This window comes from Aphelocoma coerulescens, chromosome 13, assembly GCF_041296385.1.
Source record: "Aphelocoma coerulescens isolate FSJ_1873_10779 chromosome 13, UR_Acoe_1.0, whole genome shotgun sequence".
In the NCBI taxonomy this organism is placed as follows: domain Eukaryota; kingdom Metazoa; phylum Chordata; class Aves; order Passeriformes; family Corvidae; genus Aphelocoma; species Aphelocoma coerulescens.
Window position 1 is genome coordinate 16,460,944 of NC_091027.1, and position 25,311 is coordinate 16,486,254.

A 25,311-nucleotide genomic window follows, 5' to 3' on the forward strand; every position below is an offset into this window, starting at 1 on the left:
CCCTGTGGACAGAGCACCTTCCCAGCCAGTGCCATGGGCATGGCAAGAGGGAAGGGAAGCAGGAGGTCCACCCAGTCATCACACCAGTTCAACTGGAGGCAAAGAAGCCATCTGGATACTGGGAAACAGGCAGTCACACACACGGGTAACACAGTCTTTGCTAACTGCTGCACATGATGCTGGGCTCTAGTCCTTACTCCTCCTTAGGAGGCAAGGAACAGAGAGCCCTGGCTTTATAAATTATTCTCACTGAAAACCAACAAGATTGGAATTTGGTGGCCATTTGCTGCTAGTTTTCAACAGAATAGCAACCAGCACTTCCCAGATTGTGTGGGGAGCTGGAGAATCATGCTTCCCTCTTAACATCTCTGAGAACCAAGAGCTGGGCAGGGTCCTCACTCTCTGCAGGTGATCACACCGCAGAGTCCTTCATGGTCAGAAAGAACTGATGAAGGGGAAGCCAGCTGAGAAAAGGGCAGAGGGGGACTTGCAGGCCAGTCAAAGGAGAAGAGAAAGCACGCTGGAGTTGGAAGAAGCCATCATGAAAACAATCCCAAACTTGATTCACTTGGATAGGACATCACATAATGCTTAGAAGAATTAGCACTTTATTTTTGCAGACACAAGAAGCAAGAACTTGTTCTGCCATTGTGCAGTCATTGATTCCTTCCTTTCTTTCTTTCTGTTTGTTTTTTGTTTTTCATTTCTGAAGAGTGAGCAAAAGCAGCGTCATTACAGCTCACCATGGAAACTGCCACCGTGGACAAGGAATGGCTGATATGTCCTCGGGATGTCACTCTCTAGCAGGTGGCCAAAAGGACACAAACCCTGTACCCAGGGTCAGTCTGGATCCAGCTGTGCCCCACTCTGGAACACCTGGAAGCCAGGCTCCCTGGCAGGGTTACCCCTCGGGCAGTGACCCTCCAGTACCCCCGTGGAGGAATCCTTGCCTCAGTGCTCCCCCAGAACAGATCATCAAAGGAAACGGAGTTGTTTTCTTGGAGAGAAGCGGTTCCAACTGGAGGGCTGCAGTTGTCCGTGGCCAAGCTTTCCCATTGTTATTTTACAGTTGCTTGATGTTCTGAAAGATATTTAGAAAAATGACTTTAACTGTCCTGTGCCAAACTGGGTGAGGGTGAAAAAAAAATGAAATTTGGCAGAGATGTTATTCATTCAGCATGTAGCTTGGATGACGTCCAGTGACTAACACAGGAGTTTTAACTGATCTGGGAGACTAAAAGCCATTCACAAATAATTTGATTTAGGGTCACTGTGATTTCTTTTTATAAATAATTTTCATTGAGAAGTATTTTTTTAATTAGGATCGACAGATCCTAATAGCAACGCTATTGTGCGTGCCGCTCATCGTTCCCGTCTTCCTAAATGACTTTCATATGTTGTGTGCTGGTTTCTTGTTTGCTGCACATGATGGGGCTTGTTCACCGGGTGACCAACGCCTCACGACAGTGGACGAGCCATGCTGAGCTCCTCTCCCCAAAGGCACACTCCGAGGAGGACCCAGATGGAAAGCACAGGGACCTTCCACCATCCTGTTACACACTCCAGGTCAGGGGCTGGTCTGAGCCTTCACCCAGCCTCAGACACCCCCACATGGCTGTAACTGCCTTCTGAGTGCTCTGCATCTGAGCGATGGCAAAAGCCACTTGGCTTTGATTGCTTCAGTGCTCCAAGTCCCATCACGGCACAGGAAGTTCTCTGAACAAGAATATGCTCCCTTTTCTGTGGTGGGGGTGCTGGACAAGAACAGGACCAAGGCAAATATCTGACACAACCCAGAAAAAAGTCTAAGCTCAGTCACCTCCTAACCCAGCAGATCGCCCGACTCAGCCTGAGTAGATCTGGGAAGACTGCAGGAGAATTCGGACAGCGGATGAGAGAAGAATGACTCGGCCACTCGAATGGATCTTGCTTGGCAACATCCTCCGTGTGTGACAGCCTTTTCTTTGACTTGCACAATAAAAACTGCAGCCCAGCCACTTCAGTTACTAATCTTATCTGTTGTTTGAATGGCTCTCAGCTTCCCTCCTGTTGATTATAAATGTTTGTACAAGTTCTTGGAGTCAGCAGAGTTGTTTCATAGCTGAATAACAGGCTTGGGCTCCAAACTTCGAGATGCTCGCAGTAATGATCAGATATGTTCTTAAAATTCCCACTGAATTGGATTTCCAAACAAAAGGCCCATTGATCTTAAGCCTGAGATCCCAGCCACAACTCCCAAAACCTTTTCCCTTGTCTTTCTGAGGAACTGAAACTGGTGTGAAAAATGACTACAACAGTCAAACAAAGGAGGATTATCTTATGAGAGATTCAAATTTAGTCTCATTTAGGCTATCAGAACAGGGCTGAAGGGGATATAATTGCTACTGAGAGACATGTGAAAGGGGAGAAAACATCAGAAAATCTTGTGAAATCTCCAAGCTGAGAGTTGTGGGGCTGGAGATGAAATGATTTCTGATTTTCAGAGCAAAGAGGTCTGGGATGGGTTTCAGCAGAACCCACAGAGGCAGCGCAGTGTGCACCCTGATAACCATGTGGGAGACACTGATGGGACTGCAACAGCCAGGACGGGCAGCATGTGACCCAGGAGTCCCCTGCAAGATCCCAGTCCTGTCTTTGGCCTGTACAAGGCCAAACATGGACAACGTATGAAGAGACTCCCCTGGCTCCTGCCCTTATCCACCACCCTGGTCCATCCTGCTTTGCACCCTGCTTCACTCAGCAGCCATCCCAAGCTTGCCTTGGCCATATGATCATGTTTTAGCACTGGGCAGACCAATTTAGGTCTCAGTGGGTCCCCAGGATGGGCTTCTGTGGTGGAGCTCCCATTGAAAAGATTATCTGTTGGGAAGAAAACCACTTTTTTTCCCTCTGTTCTGTTGAATTCAATAAGTAAATGCCTTATTCAAGCCAAATTCAGGCACAAAATCAGAGCATTAGGTAGTGGCTGTGACTTCCAACACAGAGTGGTGCTGGGCAAGCAGAATCCCACAAAACATCATCCCACCAAAGCAGGTTGTTCCCAGGATTGCTGGTATCCACTTGGAGCACATCCACTCCCAAAACAGTACCATTGGCCTGTGCTGGGGAGGAAGAGTAACCTTTGCTGCTGGCCAGCATCCTCAGCACCAGCAATTTTCACCAGTCAGAGACAGACTGGCCACGCACCTCCAGGGCACCAACACAATTCCTTAGCAGTTATGCATTTCCCGGTTCTAGCACATGGATAAAGCAGTGGTTCATCCATAAGGATACCTGGTGCTGATAGCAACAGGCTACATGGATAGGCCTCAGGTTGTCTAATGTCATTTGACTTGAGGATAAAAAGAGCAAATCAAGAGAGAAGGGTTGCCAGAGCACCAGCCCACAGCCTGCCATGGGTGCAGCATGGCGATGCCAACCCGGACACGCAGTTCCCACATCAGGAAACACCTGGGACAGTTCAGGTGGGCTGAAAATCAAACACAGCATCCACGGAGAGCATTGCACACGCCAAGCACACAGGGCTTTCCTGCAGCCGACAGCTGGCAAGCTGCAGCTCAGCCAGTGCTGAAATATCGTTTCTGTGGTAAAAGGAAACTGCTTCTCTAATTATTGTTTTTATTACCCATGGAGTCGCCATCACCACGGCTTTAACCACAGCCATGGGGCAGGCTGGGGGTTCCTCCTGGGATATCTGAGTGTCCTCTAACCTGACAAGATGTCTCAGCAGTTCATTCCCTGTCTCCTCAAGAAAGCCATTTGTGTGCCAAGCCACCCCAAAATTCACCTCATAGCACCGCTCCTTGTGCAACACTTGCAGGCTTTTTGGGATGCTAGAGGTATATCCATGCCTTCCACAGAAGTCAGCAGTCCCGGAAGCAGCAGGCAAGGAAGCAACTTCTACCCAGAGCAACCCTGCCACTTTGCATCCTGACCTGCAGCACCAGGAGAAAACATCCTTACTTGGGCCGGAGCTGGCTTAAAATTGAGGGTTTGGCAACAAGGACTAGAAGCTAAAGCATCTCCTCCAAAACCCACCCCCAAATCTCCAAAACCCACCCCCAAACCTCCAAAATCCACCTCCAAGCCTCCAAAATCCCACCTCCAAGCCCCACCTCCAAGCCCCCGCTGCGGGGGGACGCCCGGTCCCCCCGGTCCCCATCCCCGCTGTGCTCCCGAGCCTCCAAGCCCCGCGCCACGCCACAGGCCTATTAATTAACTTCATTATCAACCCCGAATAAACACATCTCCCACCCGGCGATCCCGGGCATCCCACCCGGCCGGAGGGCCCGCTGCGGAGCGTTCTCCCTGCGCGGTTCCCTCCGGGGAGCACGAACCCGGCGGCTCTCCCCGGCCCCGCCAGCTGCCGCCGGGGTGCGGGAGCGCGGTTCCAGCGGGGACAGCGGCCGGTGCCGGTGCCGGTGCCGGTGCCGGTGCCGGTGCCGGTGCCGCCCGGAGCGGGGGTCGGACGCGGCGCCGGTGCGCGGGGGGGAGCGCGGAGCTGCAGTTCCCGCGGCGGCCGCTCGGCGGCGCGGCGCTGCCGCCGTGCTCGCCGGGGCGGCCGGCGGCGGGGGCCGCTCTCTGCCGCCTTCCCGCGCCCTCTCCTCGCTCCGGCAGATCTCGCGAGAGCGCGGCCGGCTGGTGGCCGCGGGGGCTGTTGCAGCAGCGGCGGCGGCGGCGGCGGCGGGAGGAGGAGGCGGCGGCGGCGGCGGCGGCCGGGGGCGGCCGAGGAGGCGGCGGCGGCGGCGGAGGAGGCGGCGGCGGCGCGGGGGCGGCCGCGCCGGGGCGAGCAGCGGCGGGCGAGGCCCGAGCGGCGGCGGCGGCGGAGCGGCGGCGGCATCATGGCGGACAGAGACAGCGGCAGCGAGCAGGGCGGCGGCGGCGGGGGCGCGGCGGGCGCCGGGGGGCCGGGCGCGGGCGGCGGCGGCCCGGGCGGCGGCGGCGGCGGCGGCGGGGGCCCGGGCGGCGGGCTGCAGCACGAGACGCAGGAGCTGGCCTCCAAGCGGGTGGACATCCAGAACAAGCGCTTCTACCTGGACGTGAAGCAGAACGCCAAGGGCCGCTTCCTCAAGATCGCCGAGGTGGGCGCGGGCGGCAACAAGAGCCGCCTGACCCTCTCCATGTCGGTGGCCGTCGAGTTCCGCGACTACCTGGGCGACTTCATCGAGCACTACGCGCAGCTGGGGCCCAGCCAGCCCCCCGAACTGGCGCAGGCGGCCGACGAGCCCCGGCGGGCGCTGAAGAGCGAGTTCCTGGTGCGGGAGAACCGCAAGTACTACATGGATCTGAAGGAGAACCAGCGCGGGCGCTTCCTGCGCGTCCGCCAGACCGTGAACCGCGGCCCGGGGCTGGGCTCCACGCAGGGCCAGACCATCGCGCTGCCCGCACAGGGCCTCATCGAGTTCCGCGACGCCCTGGCCAAGCTCATCGACGACTACGGCGTGGAGGAGGAGCCGGCCGAGCTGCCCGAGGGCACCTCCTTGACTGTGGACAACAAGCGTTTCTTCTTCGACGTGGGTTCCAACAAGTACGGCGTGTTCATGCGGGTGAGCGAGGTGAAGCCCACCTACCGCAACTCCATCACCGTCCCCTACAAGGTCTGGGCCAAGTTCGGCCACACCTTCTGCAAGTACTCGGACGAGATGAAGAAGATCCAGGAGAAGCAGCGGGACAAGCGCGCCGCCGCCGCCGCCGCCCCCGCCGTGGGCGCCGAGCCGCCCCCCGAGGCCGAGGCGGCCGCTGCCGGGCCGCCCGGCGCGCTGCTGCAGGCCGAGGAGCCCGAGGAGGACTGACCGCCCGCCCCCCGGGACGCGGACTGGCCCCGCCGCCGGCGGGAGGGCGGGCGGGCGGCGGGGCGCGGGGGCGGCGGCCCGGAGCCCCCCCTCCGCCCGGAGCCCCCCCGGCCGCGCCGCCCGCCCGGCGCCCCCCCCGCCGCCCGGCAGCAGCAGCGCCTCAGACCCGCCACCCATCGCTGGATGTTCCTCCACTTTACCCACCGTATCAAACAGTAAGCAGCTGCTAAAACAAAACAAAACAAAAAAAAACAAAACACACAAAAAAAAAAAAGAGTCAAAAAAAAAAAAAAAGTAATAACATTATATATGAACTGTGTTTCCTACTTGATTAAAAATATAAAGAACTGAGTGTTTATTTCCCTAATTAACCGAGAACTTTTGTACACGTTTAAGCTATTATTATTAAAAGTGTTTGCAAAAATGGTCAAGATTATAATATTGCTGAATTATATAAAAAAAAAAGTCCTTTTCATGTTGAGCTAACATTTGACTTTAGCACAAAAAAAAAAAAAGAGATATTTTAGAACACGTAAAATAATATTTTTAGTTTTTTCTTCTCATTTTGTTACCAAATTTCGAACCTTACATGGAGGTTACTATAGTATATTTGACACCCTATATACCTGTGATTAGAGATGTGTATATATATATGAGGGCTAGGCATGCTGTGTGTCTGAGCTTTGTCTAAATGTTATGCAGAAGTTTGTAGAGTTAAAAGGTACGTAGGTTTAATTCATGCAAGGTAAACAATAAGTGCTCTCTTTTATACAATATGCATTGCATCTGGACCTTAAACATATAAAAATGGTCAGTGAAACTTCTGTGAACATGAAGAAAAATTATTAAAAAAGGCATTTAAATGAAATTTGCTAACTTGTGATTTTTACGTTTGAACCAAAGTTCTTCAAATAGTAAAAAAAAAAAAAAAAAAAAGGAAAGAGGAAAAGAAAAAAAAAAAAGAGAGAGAGAGAGAAAAAAAAAACGAAAAGTAAAGAATTTCCTCCCATAATATTTTTTTTCTGCACCTGTTTGGTTTACAACTGAGTAGGCGTATTGTCATTATTGTGTATATGAGATGTACTTGTATTGTTCATAATATATTTTTTTTATTCTGTGTACTTAAAGTACTTAACCTGACGTGCAGCGGTTTCCAGTGCACCTGTTTTTGGACAGCAGGTAGCGAGTCTTTCCGTGTCGCCACTGGCACTAGCACTATCTCCTGAACTCTGAGAGGTCCGGACCGATGCTTTGATCCCTGTTAACTTCCGTAGGCCTGTTAGGAACCAGTGCAGCACGAGGGCAGCGTGATCCCACTGAGCCATGGGGGTCGGAGTTTGGTTGGACAGTGAAAGCCAAGCCGGTGTGTGTCCGTAATAGATTCTTTCCATGTAGCTGTGGTGCTAGTTATTATTACTGGCTACATACCTGGCGAGCCTGGCCGTGCCCTGCCCTCCCCGTCCCAGCTCCCGCCGCGCGCGGGCTCTGCTCAAAGCCTAGGCTAGGGAAACACAGATTTGTCAGAACACTAATCTGTCCAGGTGTGTTCTCCAAATTGAAATTGTTTGTAATAATAATAAGAATAATAATAGACTTTTACAGGTTGTCTTTGTTGTTTTCGGTTATGTTGGTTTTTTGTTTTTGTTTTTTTTTCTTTTAAAAAAGTTGGTGTGCTTTTAATTGACTAACTTCTTGCTGCTGTATAGTAAAATATTAATATATTTTTATCATTAAACTGCTGCATGACTATCATCATTGCGAGTGAAGAGAAAATGTTATAAAAAAAAGATGCCTTAAACAGTGAAAACAAAACTTTATTTTTTGTTTTTTCTTTTCTTTTCTTTTCTTGGCTGGAATTCAGTAGAGAGCGTTTCAGAGAAACTAGAATCTTGTTCCACTCGGAAGTTTTTTGGGAATGCAATCATTTTGCTGAATGGTCTTGGCTGAGTTAGGGGTCAGGTAGACCTGAGCTGCTCCTGTGTGAGCAGGAGCTGCCAGCACTTCTTTACCGAGGGGCAAGGATGGAGTTTTGGAAGGGTGGGGAGAAAACAAAAAAAAAGCTTGTTTTAAAGAATTTGATTTCCTGCTGTCGTTTTATTCCCAGTTGAAATTATGATTCCCTTTTTCTTCTTGGGTTTTGTTTTTGGTTGGTTTTTTTTTTTCTTTTTTTGAGATGTACTGTAAGTGTCAAAACAAGCTGTTTCCATTGTACCATGCATTATTGCCCTTGAAAGAAGTTTGCTGTTAGTGTTCACAGAAAGTTAAACACAAGACGCTGGTAGCGAGGTGTTTCTGTTTCTTTTTAAACAATCACTGGAAATGTTTAAAATTGCTTTAATGTGCACTTTTCCTATTTCCCAGTAGTGGAATAAGCTTTTCAGAGTGCGTAATGTGACATTTGAAATGGTTCTCAATTGCATGTAAACGTGTCTGATAACCTGCTTCTGAATCGGAGGCTCTGGATGGGCAGTTCCAGCGATTATTGTACTTCAACTGTGATGTGTCGGGACTGCACTCTCCATGCTGCTAGACGTAGTTAGGAATTTAATTGCTTTGGTTTTGCTACTTGATTGATTGTCTCGGTCCTGCTGTTCACTGCCCTCCCCAAAGTTGTCGCGCTGCCGACGGACGCGCTCCGGCGCCCGTAGTTCCACGCCGCCGCGGTGCGCTCCCAGCAATAAGTAGCGGGAGGCGAGGAGAGCACGGCAGAGTGTCCTTCCGTCCCTCCCGGCTCCTGGGAGCATCGCTGACGAGGCAGGCTGCTCCCGTGGTCTTCCTCGCCCGCGCCGCCCGGATCCTGCCCAGGATCCGGCTGACTCGAGAAGCGCACGGGCCGCGCGGTTCCAGTCAAACCAGTACAGCCTGGAACAGCCCGCGGGCAGTTCTGTGAACAGTGGCCGAGAACTTGTGGTCAGTTTTTGTCTCGTTTTGGGTTTCTTCTGCGTGTTTCCTTGGTTTTTTGTTTTGGTTTGGTTTTTTTTCTCCTTTTAACGCACGTTCTGTATGTTCAAGGACTTGATGAATGATGATAACGAAAGACTAAAATGACTGTAAAGATTCGTGGGATTTTGCTCCTGGTTGTTTTAGTTTTCTTTTGATTTCTTTTTCTGCTTTTTTTGTTTTAATTTTTGTTTTCCCGGAGGTGCTCGGTACTTTACCAAGGCTCTAATATCTCAGTATTTAAAACAAATCAGAGCAGAAAACCCTGTTTAATGTTAGAAGAAGAAAGGTATATTTGACCATATGTGTTGTTTTAAAAAAAGACAGTATGCTCAAATGTGCCAAGATACCTAATTCCTGAGAAGTATGCCTTATATTTTCCTTGATGATATGCTTTTAAATGTCTTGTAGAATAGGTCCAAGAGCATGATAAAAGCTACTTTATAATGACTACGTGCAAGAAAACTTGAAATTCATTGCAATACTGACATTATTTTATTTTTAAGTTAAAGGGACACTGTCAAGTAACTTACCATTGAAATACAACCACCTTTTAAGTGGTTTTATGCTAACGGGGAAATGTCCTCCAAATTCAAATTGTATTTTTTTTTTGTTAAAAGGAAAAACAAAAAAAAAAAGTGAAATTGCTCTTTGAGAATTTAAATTTAAAAAGAAAGAAAGAAAGAAAGAAAGAAAGAAAGAAACAGCACTAGCCGCTGTTGATTCCTGCCTCTTTTTTGCGGTCCCGCTTACGCTGCTGCGGGGGGGGCAGCCCGCAGCTCCCCGGGAGCCGGGGGGGCTTGGCCGGACCCCCGCGGGGTTCCCCCGGTGCCGGGAGCCCCCGGGTCGGGCCGGGCGGGATCCACGGGCGAGCAGGAGCCCGGCCGCGGGTGCCGGGAGCGCGCCGAGCTCGCAGCCAGGCGCGCCCGTAGGCGGAGAGCTTTTTCGTTTTTTGAAAATTCAATTGGGAAGGACAGAAAAAAAAAAAAAAAAAAAGGAAAGAAATACTTGACAGTGTCACTTCGTGCGTATCCCTCGCAGGGGTTGAAATGTGCTGGGGGTAGCGCTGCCGGGAGAGCGGTTCCCAACCTGTCCCGGGACTGTGGGAAGCGCAGAGGGGCTGCCCCAGGGGCAGCGGGCGGGCGCAGAGCCCACCCTGCGAGCCAGGCAGAGCTGCTGCCGGGGATTTAACCCCTGCTCAGAGCCGACCGGTAACTTCTTTTTTGTTTTGTTTTGTTTTGTTTCGGGTTTGGTTTTTTTTTTTGTTTTAGGTTTTGGTTTGGTTTTTTTTTTTTTTGGGAGCAATTACTTTGTTGCCTTTAAAAATAGCACTGTAACCACCTTTTTTTATGATTAGCTGTAGTGTAACCTTTGTCCCTTCAAACTATGCAAGCTATGAAATGTAAATTAGGGATCAGTTAAAGATAGTTGATTATATTCAATCAGTTGACATTCATGCACTAACTGGAGTATATACAGATAAAGCTATTAGAGTGACTTGTATGCTAACAGCAAGATATAACATACCTACCTATTCTAAAAAATGACTATTAATATTGTATAACAGGACTGTGGGGGTTGGGAGGGAATGTTATCTCTTATCTTCTTAAAAGGGGATTTAAGATTTTTATAACTGTTTTTTCCATCAAACTTTAATATTTTTGTCAAATTTTTAGGTATTTAATTTGTAAAATAGATTTTACTTTGTACTGGCGTACAGAAAATAGGGGTTGATTTAAACTTTTTTGAAGCCAAGTGATCAAGTACATTTGTAATAAAAAGTCAATGGATCTATATCAGTCGTACTCACTGTTTTCATTTCTTGTACGTTCTAATGCAGTGGCGCTGTATGTCTCCCAAGGAAAAAAAAATTGGGGAGGGGGGTGGAAGGAGAAGGCAAAAATGTCAGCATTGATGCTGCCAATTGATGCAACTTTGCGTGTGCAAGTGGCCCCTGGTCAGTGGAGATTTGGTAGATATGCATTTTTCCTAAAACACAGTGCACTTTTTCCAGAAGGGTTTATGCAAACCTGATGTTTTTGGCATGTCTTCACTTCACGCTTCCACCTTGGCGCCCGTAAACTCTAAAGTCGCCCTTTGGGAAGCGCCTTTCCCTGGCACTTCAGAAAAAGCAAAACCAACCAAAGCAAAACTCTGATTTCTTCTAAAGTGGTGAACTACAGCACATGATGTTTTTGCACCCTCACACGCTGTCTCCCTTCCTCCAAGGTCTGCCACTTGCTTTTCTCTAAGTTCAAGAGGTCAACTTTTTTTTTGTTTCGTTTTTTTTAAGTAAAATTGCCAAGTCTTTTGGATCGAAGACTTCAGCAGATCCACCGAGCTTGGATCCAACACCTTGCAGAGCACTGACATAATTATTTTTTGGTTGCTTGTTTGCTTTAAACCCAGCCCTCCCCTTCCCTGTCCCAGGGCATATACCAAATCTGATTGACTTGTCTGTGGCAGAAGTTGTGGGAGTCAGCAGGGAGAATGACGACATTAATGTACAAGAATGCTAAAACAGGTTTACATTTTAGGCACTCTCGTCAAGCAGGAAAACTCAAAAGTGTAACTAGAACCAACCAATTTCCAGTTTCCTCAGTTTTGCTAGTTCTCCAGGTACAAAGTGAGTCTCTCTTAGGTGAGTTGGAAAGAAGGCAGTGAAGTCAAATTCCTCCACAACTGTGCCATTTGCTCCTTCAAAAACCTGCTGCTTCCTACTGTATTGGGTGGCTTTTGGAGAGGTAGGGCTCTGCCTGAAGTGCTGGGAGTTTCTCTTTTAAAAAGACACTGTCAAGAATTTTTCATTTTTAGAAACCCAGTTTGCAGCTTTTTTTTTTCCTTGCCTTTTTTTTTTTCTTCTTTTCTTTTTTTTCTTTTGCTTTTTGTCAGGCTTACCCAAACTTTCCCTTTATTGTCTTACTCTCCTCTTTTGTTGGCTGCCTGCTCCTTGTTAACTCAGCTTGTGCAGCTGGAGGGTCACTGTTCCTGGTGGTGTTTGGACTATCTGGAAGAGAAGCCCAGTAGTTTGAAATTCTCAAGCTGGGCTTTTTTATATCTTTTGCACACTCATTTCTCTCCCTAAAAGTTTTGCTCTTCTTGGCTTTCTCCTGTAATGTGTGAAGATAGGTGAAGGGCTCTGAATTTTTGGTGGCAGAACAGAGAAACGGGCTGCACGCAAAGTGTTGTCACAATGTTTTGACAAAACCGATGAGGTAAACAAGCGAGTTCCATTTTTATTCCTGATTCCTTCTGCTGTTGCCATCTCCTGTGCCGCTTGCAACAATGAAAGAGAGTTTCTGCCCAGAGCTTTTTTTTGTGGTTCCTTTTACTCTGCTCACTTGCACATGATTTAGCTCGCTGGCACGGCAAAATGTGCGTGGGTTGTGAGCGTGGCAAGGAGATACGTATATAGAGTTTAAAGCTAGTTAAGGTTAATTTAAATGGACTCCCAAAATTATAACCTTTTTTAAAAGCTTGTATTACCCAGAGCCTAATCTTTGGGCCTGAAGTTCATGGCTTTTATTTTTTTTTTCTCCGAAGTGGTGTGTGTTGTGTTGGGATGGCCGAGGGTGATGGCGCAGGAAGGATGCGCCTCTCGTGTGGCAGCTCTCCGGAAGCTCCGCAGCTGGAGCGGGGCTGCCTGCTCTGCTCCCAGCAGAGGCTGCCTTCCCGCTCCCATTCGTGCCAGATGGTCCTGGGTCCGCTCTGGGAGTTTCTCGTAGCCTGCCTATCCTTCTCGTTATCTTTCCAAAGCATTTCAGTTCCTGATGGGGCTGTGTGTTAGCAGCGCTGCAGTCTGGGAGAAAGGCAGCTCACATAAGGGCGTGCAACAATCCCACTTCTTGTGAATTACAAGTGGGCCACGAGGCTTTACTGGGCTGGTGTTGCTTGTTGTTAGTGCCGAACAGCTGCAGATACCAGAGAGAAGTAAAGGCCAAATCATCCATTTGCAGGGGTTCACAATGTTACTTCTCCAATGGCATTCTGCATATTTTACTGCAATTTGGATGGCATAGAAGTTGCTGCTGGAGGAGCGCATTGGAAGGGAAAGGATGAGCGGGTTGGTGTTTGGGCAGGTGTGGTGCTGTCATTAACGAAGGCATTTCCTGAGGCGGCAGACTCAGGCTGGGTGAAAAGAGTTTGTCCCAGGGGAGGAGCTCCCCGCAGTCACAGCAAAGGTGTTGTCTGTCTGCAGGGTGGGAAAAGGCTTTCAGAGCAAGGTGGGAGATTGGATGTGGCAGAGATGGATGGCCGGGGTATACCTGGGCTGCCTTGCAAGTGCTTCAGCATCAGCACAGGTATTATGGGGGATGGCACTTAGAGAAGCCCATGGGAGCCTGATGGCAGTGGCTCTTTGTCACAAGCAGCTGAGGGGTGTCAGGCAGCTGGTCCCGGGGGATTGTGGAGCTGCAGGGGCTGAGCTCCCCGGCTGGGGTAGCTCTGCTAGTCCCATCGTTGCAGTTTGGTGGCTGAAGCCCGATGAGCATTTTGTGTTTCAGAAGAGTCAAAGCATGTCACTCCCACCTCTATAAAAGCAGTAACCGGTTGTGTAGCCTGTTTGAGGCAAAATATCACCGAAGAGGGAGAGTTGAAGTCATACAGCAAGAAACGAGGCGTGTTTTCACGGAAAAATGTCAGCTGGAGATTAAGTGAAAAAAGATAAAGATAGAGGACTTTTGGCCCCACTATCTGTCTTTTGAATGTTGACTGATTAAAACAAGACAGAGCGAAAGGCTGGATATCCCCAAACAATGCTTCACTGTCCCTCTGCAGATCGATACTGCTGGCGCTCCTTTACCCAGAGAGGGGATCTGGTCCTGAGCTTTTTGCTCTGGAAGGCACCATGGCCAGCTAAGATGGAGCCTGCTCAGGCTGGCCGTAGATTTTGCCTGCATGTGGGTGTTGTCTCATTTTGGGTGACCAGACATCACCTGAGCTGTGGCAGTATCTCTGCAGCTCGAATTGGCTATGCGGTTCGGTAGGGAAATTCTGCTGTCCCTGTATAATGTATCTTGGAGCAGTCTCAGAGTGCAAGACCTGATACAGTTTGGGTTTAGCTAAGACAAGTTCTACCAACCAGTGGGCATTAGGTTTATCAGACCAAGCTAGAGCTCACAGGAGAGTGAAATATTCAAAACACAGATAATGTAGCTGTCAGGTCCTGAGCAGGGACTACTTTGCTGTTGAACTTGGCTCTGGCTGTGCTGATGACTCTGGCCATTTCCACACCTGGTCTTGAGGCTTAAGTTCATGACATGTGGTGAACCTCTGCTCCTTTCTGGATCTGCCATCAGCTGGGAGGGTGCTTGGTTTGAGTGGGAATCTGCTGGATCTCCCCAGCACGAACTCAATCTTAACTCAGACAATTCCTTGGCTTTGCTGGTGATCAGTTGGTTTGCTGTCCGTCCTGACATCAGCTTTGCAAAAATACACACCTTAACCCTTTCTGAGTCTTAGGCCTCATAGCAGACTGAAGTGCAAAGAGGACTGGCTGCAACAATGGCAGTGGGAGTTTCTGCTGAGTCTCCCTGGCTGTGGCATTGAAGCATTTTTTTCTTGAAACACTATCTTGAAATAGGCAGGAAGCAAAAAGCCAGCTTCATTCTTTCTGTTTGAGATTGGAGAGGTGAGAGGTGTGGATTTATATCTGCAGCAAGGAAGGATGTGCCCCTCCTGGCTGGGAAGACCTTGGAGGGAGGTGGCTGTTGTGGGAGCTGATCCAGTGCGTGCCTCTGGGACGGCAAGTGCATGACTTGGAGAGATTTAGACAGCTTTTTGGGAAAAACCTCCTTGTGTTGAAATGTCATCCCAGTCACGATGTTGATTTCAGTGGAGAATTGCTTTGTGAAAGTGGCTTGCAAGCTGCATCTGAAGGCCAGTGACCACGCTGACCCCAGTGGGTTTGGCTGTGTTACTGAGCATGGTGCAGAGACCGTGCAGCAGCCCCGTGGGTGAATGCCTTGGTGCAAGAGATCGTGTCCTACTGACACGAGTCAGCGCTTTGGGCTGCGAGGTGTTGCTGTCATGCTTGCAGGAAGGTCTGGGAACTGAGCCTGGGCTCTCAGACATCATCATCATCATCATCATCATGCTCTGGATTGATGCATGGGCCAGCACTGGCACGGGGTGTTTCGGGGGGGCTGTGGGGGCTCTGCTGCGGGGATGACCCCCCCAGCATGGTTTGAGCTCCTCTGTGTCACCAGCTGTGCTGATGTGGCTGGTGCTGAGATGAGGCTGGAGGAGGCTGTGTCCGTATCATACATGCCTGGGTAGTTTCTGTTGCTGAGAGCTGAGGGTCAGTAAATGAGCAGTGGTCGTTTCTTGTGTTACTGGTGAATGTCTTCATGTGTGACTCGGACTCAAACTGGCATTGAGGTTGGGACATTAGAGGTTTGGGGGGTTTTGTTCTCACTCTGGGTAGAAAGGCAGCTGTCAGAGGGCAGGACAGTGGTTGTGCATCGGGCAGGACCTGTCTGTTGGGATGTCTGGGAGCAGCAGTGTCGTTTGAAAGGCAGCCACCTTGGTTTGGGTGTCTCTGTTCCCCAGCCTGGGCTTGCTCTACTGTCTCCCTAGGGAATGCATTTTATTTCTCCGTGCTCCATCCTGGTTGCACAATAGTGAGCATGATGTAGGCCGCAGTCTCCTGAGGTTTGGAACTTGCCTGGGCTCACCTTTTGCCCAGGCATCTCATATGGGCAGGGGAGCTCAGACCAGCAGCTCCTGGGGAGTGAGTCTGCATCGGCACATCAGTGTCAGCCGGTCCAGGCTCCTCAGAACTCACCTGGGGGTCGAGAGGTGAGTGCTGGGATTTCAGGGACCAGCTCTTCTCTCTGCCTCAGTCCAGCAGAAGCAGGTCCAGCTGGCTCACTTTTGGGCAAGCTGGGAAGGCTTGCCGATCTGTCAATACTTCACGAAATGCCAGGGCTAGGAATCATGGAGAAAGGATTTTGTGAAATCTGGTATTTAAACCTCCCACTCGAGTGATGCTGAGGAGAGCTGGCAATGTAGCATTGGCTTATCAGGAGCTGTGTGGGCAGGTCAGCTTAAAAAAAAATGTTGTGTGAGCAGTACCAGAGGTGAAGGAAAGAAGCCGGTGTCTTGTCAGGTACAGAGTTTAAATGGGGTCAGAATTTCTTTTTATTAAAAAGATTGTTTTATTTAAATAATAAATGACAGTAGGTTCACCGTTGCCAGGGGCTGCTGAAGGGCAACCAGGCAGGTCTGAGCAAAGTAGGGACTAAAGGCTTTGAATTATTTTCTGTCATTAATAACTCTGAACTAAGCACTGCAAATTCATGTAAAAGCCATCTCTGCTTTCGTGCATGCGAACAGTTTGGTTTGTGGATAGGTCTGCTGTGTTCAGAGTCTCATTCTATCTTGGAAAAAAAAAGTTGGCTTCTGAGCTTCACCTGTCAATAAAAGTCTTGGAAAATGAGTCCTTGCAGGCTTCTGCAAGGCCATATGTAACTTATCTTGTCCAATGCAAGTCTCTAATTGGCAGTTTAAAGTCATTTTAAAAAAAGAATCTGTTAACAGTCAGTCTATTTTTAGTTTAAAGATGGACTTTATATGGTCATAAAGTAAAATTCCTAGCTTAATTATGGGAATCAAAGTACATTGGCTTAATTGCACAAAGAACTGCACACAAGAGTGCAGAGAGGACACGCTTTACAAGTGATTATCTGCTGATAAAATACTGTATGGAGCAACAAGTGGGGGAACTCCAGGCTCTAGAAAGCATCCTGAGGCCAGAACTGCTGAGCTGGTGGAGGAGAGATGGCATCAAATCCTCTGCAGATGGTCAGGGTTCATTCCCACCACAGCACCGGCTGCCTTGCTTTGTGTTTGTGGAGGCTTGAAACTGGACAGGATTAAAGGGGTGATTTATAACCAAAGCCTTGGTTGAGGAGTTGATTTGTGTTCTGGAGGTGCCACCAGGAGCTGGAGAAGCAGCTGTGGGAGGTTTGAATGGCAGAGGATTTGGTGATGGGAAATACAAGCTCCCAGTGATTAGGAGATCCATCAGGTCAGAACTATTTGCCTGTTGATTGGACACATAGACCTTGAAGGGTATCAGAGTGCTTGGGGCAAGCCTGAAGCTGCCATTCTTGAAGCTGAGATACCCGGGAAGCTAAATTCGGGTGTCCAGGAAGGAGATAGAATTTAGGATGTGGCAGCACCTCTTCCTAAAGTCTTGGTGTGTGCCTGGGGAAAGGCTGTGACAGGGAGGTGAAGTGAGTAGCCGTGACTCCACAGCATTTCCACTTCAGCCCAGACTGGTGGCACGGGAAGTGGGCAGGGTTTGGGGAGGACTGAGCACAGCTGGGGGAAGGCTGAGGCTGTCGGGGCTCGGGGTGTGCAGAGGTTGGGAGCAGAGCTGTGTGCACAGGAGGGACAGCCAGCTGTGGGCTGTGGGCTGGAGTGAGGAATGGGCACACCTGTACAACAGGGGGGAAACAGGAGACAAAAATAGTTGTTGTAGACTGCTCGGTGGTGAAAAAAGACCTTGGCACAGCTGGTCTGATTGAAACATGGTGGGGGTGATGAAATCAATAAGATACTGCGTTACCTGCCACTGCACTCTACTGAGCAGGTATGTTAGGTCATAAAGGAGGAACACTGCATCTAAAAGGTTGCTGTAAAATCTGAGGAAATTGGAGTCCTGACGACCAAACAGCTGCATTTATGTTGGATATAAATTCTGTATTTTAATGACATGGAGGTATTAGGAAGTTTTCTATTCCAGACAAGAGGAAAGTTGTGGGTTTCTTGAGCCTTGGGAAAAAAACAGGCTCATGCATCTTCATAAATCTGTTAGAAAAAGTAAGTTCCATTATGACCATGCTATCTAGCTGGATTGTTTGGGAATGAACTGGCTAACATTTCGGTGCTCAACAGCTTGATTTACTTAAAGGATCATTTCTTGTAACAGCCTGGTCTAGAGTTAGCCTTTGTTTAGGACTAAAATGTAAGAACTGATTCAAGATACAATTATTGTTGAGTTGGTAAGTGGCAGTTACCAGCTGGGGGTCACTGAATTGCAGGTTCAGTATTCTCAGGGGTGCTGGACTAAAAGTGAGTCTTGTGTTACAAAATATTGCAGGGGAGAAGATCAGAAAAATGAAGTCCTTAGATTTACCATAGATACGTGGGAAGGTTACAGGCATCCAGATGAGGCAGAAGTCTGTCATGAAAGAGCAAAGAACCCTACAACTGTTGTTAAAAATAGTTATAAAGGAAGGGACTTCTGGAGTTCAGGAAGATTCCGTCAAAAGACAGAAGTCCAACTCTTGAGGAGCAGACTGGAAGAGCCACATGGTAGGGCAGAAAATGAAGCAGTTTAGGCAGGGCTTTGCAGAGCTGGGGGCCTTGGGGAGCCAATGGTGTCTGAGGGACATCAGAGACAGGGCTGGGGAGAAAATCTGGGTTTCATTGCCTGCACTACTTCATGCCACTGAAGTGACTCCTCCATGTCATTCTGGAGCACAGGGCATGTTTGAGAGCCTGCTGTCCATCACCTCATCCTTTTGGGTGAAGTAAGGAGCCTCCCTCTGAAACTCAAGTGAGGCAGAGATGCTGGAGCAAAGTAGGAAATTCAAGTAGAGGAGCAACAGGTGTATCAAGGGGGTTCTAAAAAGCTTGGCTCTGAAACACTAAAGGTACTAGCAAAACCAGGGCTGTCAAAAAACAGCTTAGTATTCTCCATGACTAGATAACATCCTAATGTCAGGTTATTATTTTTTTTTAATTAAAGTAGTAATCGAGGCACTGGGTATTGAAGAGCAGCAACCCTGAACTCCAGTTTGAGAAAGAGAAGCTGAAGTGCTGTAGCTCTTCAGTGTGTGAGAGGTGGAAAGTAGCACACTTTCTGCAAAGAAAGGGGGTTGGACCAGGTGATCCCTTCCAACCCGATCCATTCTTTGATTCTATGATCAGTTGGGTTTGCTGGGGCACCTGCCAGAATGTCTGAACACAGCAGGATAAAAAATAGGCTTATAATGAGAAGAGAAATATCATGGAGTCCTTTCTTGGTTGCAGTTCTATTGTTCACTTGGGGAGCAAAAGGCAGACTAAAGTCTAGTTAGAGAAGGTGATTAAAGGCTTCCAAGTCTGCATCTTCAGCCTTTGAGCAAATGAGTTCCATTCAATGGTTTCATTAAAGCCAAAGTTGCTGGGTAGAGAAGGGTTGATTTTCATGGAACTTTTCTGGTGGACACCACTAGGTCCAAGTTGCAAAGTCTGATCTGAGGGGAGAAACAAGCCCAGAGTACTGGGTAATATGGTATCTAAATTTCTCCTGTAAAGCAACACCCCCAGTTCCTGCCTTGAGCTGGACTTGCAGGTCTGCCAGATAGCGTGGGTACGTTCTGTTTTCTTTTATCTTTACTGAGAAAAAAACTCTTGCTTTTGAAAATGGCCAGAAAGGGAAGGAGTAGGGACAGAGGTCTGGGCAGCACCTTCCAGCTCTGGTCTAGGTCTGTCCTTGAGGGAGGGTTGTTGGTGTGTGTGCACGTGCAGACCTGTGTTATCTCTCTTCCCAAGACACTCAGGAGGACCCACAGGTAACTGGTGTCAGCCATAGCAACCTTTGGCTGCTCTGGCTTAGTTTTAGGCTTCTTAAAAGTCTAGGAGTCATGGCAAATACCCTGACTTCTCCCATCTTCCCTGTGTCCAGCAGATCATGGTACCGAAGAGTGAGTGCTCTGATAAGTTGTTGGAGTTTGCAATAGAGGCAGGATAACTGCAGGCACTGCGAGGCTTTCAGTCAGAGTTTATGTTTAAAGACAAGGAGCAGAGTGCTTGGATTATACTGGAGAAGTGACCCCAGCCTGGCTATGGCTGGAAAATTGAGAAGAGCACGATAAGGTCTGGTTCTGTGAGCATGGGGACATGTGAGGCAACAGGCAGTGGGGGAAAAAAGCAATTTGTAATGCTCCGTCAGTATGCCAGGCTGTAAGTGAATTGCTCATTCAGGAAGAAGAGCACAGATTCTGGCAGCAGAGCAAATGAAGTGAAGGTGTGTAGCCTGCCACAGGAACCCTGCACATTCCAGATGTAGGTGCAGGTCTGTGAGGCTGCTGAGCAGGAGCTCCTCTGTACCACAGCTCATTAGACCCCCACGGTGTCCCTGTGCTGCTCTCCCTGGTAATCGGGTGGTTGTCACGGGCACAACCTTTGTGCCTACCCCTGGATATCCATTAGATTGCTCACTTCTAGTTGAATTATACCAGCTGACTTTGAAGTACTCAATATAAAACCATCGTGGTATGCTTGCATGATAGTTATTTGATGTAAGAAACAATTTCTTGTGCTCTCTCTTTAGGAATTTGGGCTTTGAGTTTCACTGAGGTGTGTTGTGCTTACCCAACTGCACAGGATCAGGCCCATCTCTGTTTTAAAATGTATTTCACATCAGCGTTTAGAAATGTTCTAGGAAACAAATTAGGAGATCGAGTTGTCTGTCACAGGCTCAGATGATCATAGCGACTTGTGCTCAAGGCTCCGTCCTCGTAGAGACCTGCACGGCTGCTTTGTGTAACTGCTGTCAGAGCTCTGGCGTTCTGGTAATAGTGTTTTTTAATAAATGTACTGAGTATACTTGCCTTTAAATCCTGTTAGGTACCGATAATTATCACTGGTATTCTGTACATTAGCTCTGTACTAGCATTCACATTGGACTAGGCTTAATAGCGTGAGTGGCAAAGATGACTTGAAAAAGGAAAATTAATTTATACCCTTTTCGTGTGGTTCTACCCCGTGTCGTGGGGGTTTGTAGAAGTACCAGAAGTGCTACAATGGTCTTCCCCGTTTTACTTGCTGCAATTCTCTGCAGGAGAACATACAGATTTAAGTCTGTTTTTCCATCCTTTGGAGACACTGAGATGTTATCATGGTGAGGTCCATGGAAATACCCAGACAAGCTGGGCCCTCACACAGAGATAAGGCATCTTTTCCATTTGTTTTTTTTTTTTTTTTTTAATTCTGCTGTCCATCCTCCAAGCTTTTTTTCTTTTTTTTTTTTAATGTAAAAAAGTTATTCCCTCATCTGTCAGTGCAACATCCTCTAGGATATTTGTGGTCTTCCAGGAAAGGTAGACAGGACTGGAATAACTAATGCCAAAAAATTGCCCATGGCAAGGGAGGGAAACCTTTGTTTTCAAGACAAACCCCATCCAGACTTTTTTTCAAACACCCCACAGCACACCACAAGGGTATAAATCCCAACTTTTTCTTTTCCAGGTGATCTTTAAGGCCAAGTAGCAGAGGGCAGGGTTTTGCCCTCCAGCGGGGTTCTGGTGCTGTGTGGCATCCGCGCTGTCCCGCAGGTCTGAGCCCCCGGCACCCCGGCATTTAGGGAGCTCCATGGGGTTGGCTTTCACCATGTCCTCGATTTGGATCCCCAGGGCAGAAAAATTAGGACTTTCTCAGTTAAAGAAAAAACCGAAAGTGAAGCAAAATCTCTGGAGAGTTGTGTTTCCCCACAGCAGTGACAGCCCCTCAGCACCCACTTCTGTTCAGCCAGGACCCCCGGGTCAGTCCTGCTGGGTTTTTAGCCATCTTGACCTCATGTTTGCAAATATTATTGGTAATATAATGCTCTATGTACAAATGTCTGTGTGGCTCATGTGTATGTTTCTGTGGTTCAAGTCAGCCACAGACTTCTGGAATTTCATTGTACTTTGGTTAAATGTTGGACTTTTAACTCTTCTACTGTATGGCTTCTTGATTTCTCTTGTCCAATGTGGACCAACTCTATTTTTGGAAATAAATAAGCATGTAAATAAAATGAATGGGTTTATGCCACTTACAAGAAAATGCTTTATTTAAAATATACACTCAGTCTTGTATATTTTATGGTATCTCAGGGAGCAGCCGAGGCTCAGGCCCCAGCAGCCTTGTGCTGAGATACCATATTATGTACAAATTCACTTCCAAGTGCTTTTGGAAGCAGACTTCCCATGTCCTGAGCCAAACCCCCGTAGGACCAGCCTTGCGGAGGAGGGAGGGGGGAATCCAGAAACACGTAGTTTAAGGGGAGTAAAGGAAAGAAACACGACTTTCCTCTCAACACAAGGCTTCTGGTTTGAGGTGTCCGGGTGCCAGAGACACGGCCGGGTGCAGGGATGCCATGGGTCCTGCCTGGGAGCACGTGGAGATCAGGAGCACGATGACATCTTTTTTTTTTTCTTTTTTTTTTTAATTTTTTTTTTAATTCTCCATATAAACCAATATTTACCAGTAATCCTGTGTTTCTGTTTTTGTTTTTTGGCAGACTTTTACCAGTAAATATCGGTTTATTCCTGAAACCAGAAGCCCTAAACATACCTTTGTTTATAAGGTCAGTTGGCATTTTGTCTCTCTCATTCCCCACTCCCCCCCAGTACAACCCAGCAGGTGGTTGAAAGGTACCGAGTTCTCTTTCTAGTTTTCCTGCTCTGCATCTCTGGGAACTGGAGCCTGCAGGACCTAGAGCCTTCTGTTGGTAACGTAGATCTGAGTTTACAAATTATTCTTTTACCATTTTAAATCCTGCTTTTAAGGACAGAGGTGTTCCCACCTGCCCACCACGGGAACCGGTAGAAACCCCTAAATTGCTCCTCCTCTCCGAAGCCTGCGGGTAGGTCTCTCACTAGCATCTTCAGGCTTGGGGCTGAGAAAATAATTTATCCCAAAATGTACACTAAAAACTGCCATTTCTGGTTTACAGAGAGCAGGACTGGGGGAGGGAAGGGCGGGAAAGGAGTTTGAAACTTACTCTTCCTCCCATTTTTTTCTAGAAAGCAAATGTGACATGGGGAGGAGGGAGAGGATGTGAACATGGCCCTTCCTAAACTCACTGTAAACTCTTCCTCCGAAGCTGGGGAAAAGGGCAAGTGAAAGATCTGATCCTTAAAAGGACATCACTGGGTGTCTGAGACCCCAAAGGCAGCTGGCGATTTTTAAGGACTCAAATTGCTTTTGGTTTATCCCAAGACAAATTGACTTGGGAGTGTTGAAGCCTCCTTTTTCCCCACAAGTATGTGCCACCCAAACACTGCATGTTTTGTTAATACCCCAGAAGCAGAGAACCTGATGAGGGATAGAAAATGAGTTGACAGCACGGTCCCAGCCAATTTTCTCCTCCCAAGCAAACAAAATGCAAAAAAAATCCCCAAACCAAAACCCATCCCTGACCCCCCAAAAAACATAACCTCCTAAAAAAGCAGGTCAAAGAGGATCTCAAATGCCCAGTCTGGTTTTGTTGTACGTGGTTGACAGGGGTGTTTTTGGCATAGCTGCAGCCCAACTATGTCCCTTTAAGGAGCACCGGGGCTCGTTTCCTCCTCACGAATCCCGAGCCGAGGGTTTTGCCGTTCCTGAGAGCAGATCGAAGCTCCTGCAGCCTTAGTTGGAGTCCAGAATGAGGGGAGCCCTTCCAGCTGTGCACTTTGAGCTGAAAACTACCTTTCCTCCCCTTTTGCAGCCTGGGTGGTTCTGATTGCTGGCAGTTCTGTAATACAACCTTAATCTGAGCAGTTGAGGCTGGTCCTACCTTATCTTCAGACGTCTTGCGGAGGACTCCTGTTACCAGTTTGGTACTCAAAAGCTACACCCCACCATCAGAAGTCACTTTTTGTCTTTTCCAAAGGCAGTGATAGCTCACCCTCTCTAGCTCTAATGGAAAACATGATAATTGCAATGCAACTTTCTAATAAATTGTTCATATATTCATAATTCCGTTGCAATCCCAAATTGGAGAAGAGATCTGTTAAAGGTATATATTAGTCTAGATTTTTCTTATTGTAAATACTGTAATTTTATAATACTGTCAATATTTTATTAACTTAGAAATATTTAACAGAGTTTAATCTATGGTAGTTGATTTATTTATAGGTTTATGTTGCAGCCAATTACATTCTAATGTAAGATTAACTTTCAGCATGTAAACTTTGAGTGAATATATCTTTGGAAAGATTAAGAGAGAAAACTCTCGCTCTTAATCTGTAGTATTTATCCCCAATTCCCAGTTGGGAAGTATTTAACGAAATATTAGGAGGTTTTGAGAGCTCATGAATCTAATAACTGCAGTTGGATTTGAAAATGTGAATTTTGAGATGTACCTGTCTCTTTGACCCTGTGAACAAGTTTGTTTCAGTACCTGACCTCTCCAGCACAGAAGTCTTTATTTTGAGCAAAGGGACACTGTCAGATCAATTTTAGTTTCTTGCTTTTGGGGGGAAAAAAAAAGCCGCAAAACGCAGCCCTGCGGCATGTGTGTTAATTCCTTTTGGATCGCAGGGGGAACAGCTCCTCTCCCGAGGGTTTGGGTCCCCGGCAGAGCCGCTCCATCCCTGCAGCCAGGCGGGGCGGCGCTCCCAGGGGCTGCGCAGTGGCGGTGCTCCCGCAGTCCTGCCGGCCCCGGCCCCGGCCCCGGCTGCAGTCGGAGCTCGGGGAGATGGGCAAAAGTGCACAAAGTCTAAAACTTGACCAATTTTTGACCAAAGTGTTTGCTTTTTAAAAACTGAAATCTCTCTCTCTCTTTTCACCTGATGGTGTCCCTTTAGCATCATAAAGATGTTCATGTTCTCTGAAAACCATGAGAAGTGATTTTTCTTTTCAAGGCAGGGGAGAATTGGTCTGTCATGTGTTTGCAACGCAACTTGCATAAAAATACCAAAAATATCTTGAGGGTTTTCACAGGCGTTGGTATTTTTTGAGTGTAAAAGTTAATCTTGATTAGAGATGTGCCAATCTTTACTGCTTTCCTGTAGTGTTGTTACACTTAGGCATTTCAGTTCACTTACAAATATATACTGTAACAGTATACTTTGTACAGATTTATTTAAAATTTATTTGAAAACTGAAATAAAGTAGGCAGAAAATAAAGATATTTATTTTTCATTTGACTATGTAAGAAGGTATCATTCTTTTGGTTTTAGTGCACTGGTGTACCAAGCCTCAGAACCACTGCTTTCTCCAGCTCATAGGATGCTTTTCCAGACTGTGGATACGTGTATGTGTACTGCTGTGTTGATAAGTAAATGCCAACGATGGAGTTCGTTGCTTTTATACATCCCAAAGAGAAGTTCTCCACCGTTCACTGTCTGTTTTCTGACCGAAAAGGCGTGTGTTTGTGAACAGTGTTCACGCGAGCTCTGCCATCCCACCCTCACATCAGCTCACACCAATGCCAGGATGGGAGGAGTTGCCTGCGTACCTTCCCCAAAACACCCCGGGCCGCAGTGGCATCGTCAGGGAGCAGTTCAAACCTGTGTCCTTTGGGCTTTGTGTAAAGCAAATGCAGAACAAGAAAAATCGAGATGTTAAATCCATTAGAAAACCAATTCCTTATTGTACAGTAGTATGGAGATCTCTAGTCAACCTGCCATTAATAATAGATTCTTATTTTTTGAATGATCTATTTAAAAGAACAGCAAGCATTGTATTTGCTAGTAAATCTGAAGTGTTTACATGGAATTACTAAATAAATTATTTGATCTAAGATGGCTCTTATCAGTGCTGATTTTTAATAATGGAAATTCGCTTTGGCAGCTGCTTTTTTAGTTCGTGCTGTTCTTTAAAATCTTCCAAAGCA

General features: G+C 47.7%; 1 protein-coding gene and 2 long non-coding RNA genes across 5 annotated transcripts; 2 read left to right on the forward strand and 1 right to left on the reverse strand.

Annotated features, from left to right (window-relative positions):
- Window positions 1-651: 651 nt before the first annotated feature.
- On the reverse strand, window positions 652-4,462 carry LOC138118052 (uncharacterized). Of its 2 annotated transcripts, none has more exons than XR_011154976.1 (3): window positions 4,338-4,462; window positions 3,788-3,935; window positions 652-1,081 (listed from the first exon to the last, which is right to left on the reverse strand). It is a non-coding gene; the product is annotated as an uncharacterized lncRNA (long non-coding RNA). The 2 variants fall into 2 exon arrangements; XR_011154975.1 differs by having other exon boundaries at window positions 4,255-4,462.
- Window positions 4,463-4,804: 342 nt separating this feature from the next.
- Window positions 4,805-5,825, forward strand: PURA (purine rich element binding protein A). Its single transcript, XM_069028828.1, has one exon. The coding sequence runs from the start codon at window positions 4,842-4,844 to the stop codon at window positions 5,790-5,792; it is 951 nt and encodes a 316-aa protein (XP_068884929.1). The 5' UTR covers window positions 4,805-4,841; the 3' UTR covers window positions 5,793-5,825.
- Window positions 5,826-5,908: 83 nt separating this feature from the next.
- LOC138118404 (uncharacterized) lies at window positions 5,909-25,218 on the forward strand. Of its 2 annotated transcripts, XR_011155114.1 has the most exons (4): window positions 5,909-6,007; window positions 22,009-22,074; window positions 22,162-23,490; window positions 24,656-25,218. It is a non-coding gene; the product is annotated as an uncharacterized lncRNA (long non-coding RNA). The 2 variants fall into 2 exon arrangements; XR_011155113.1 differs by having other exon boundaries at window positions 22,009-23,490.
- Window positions 25,219-25,311: the final 93 nt, after the last annotated feature.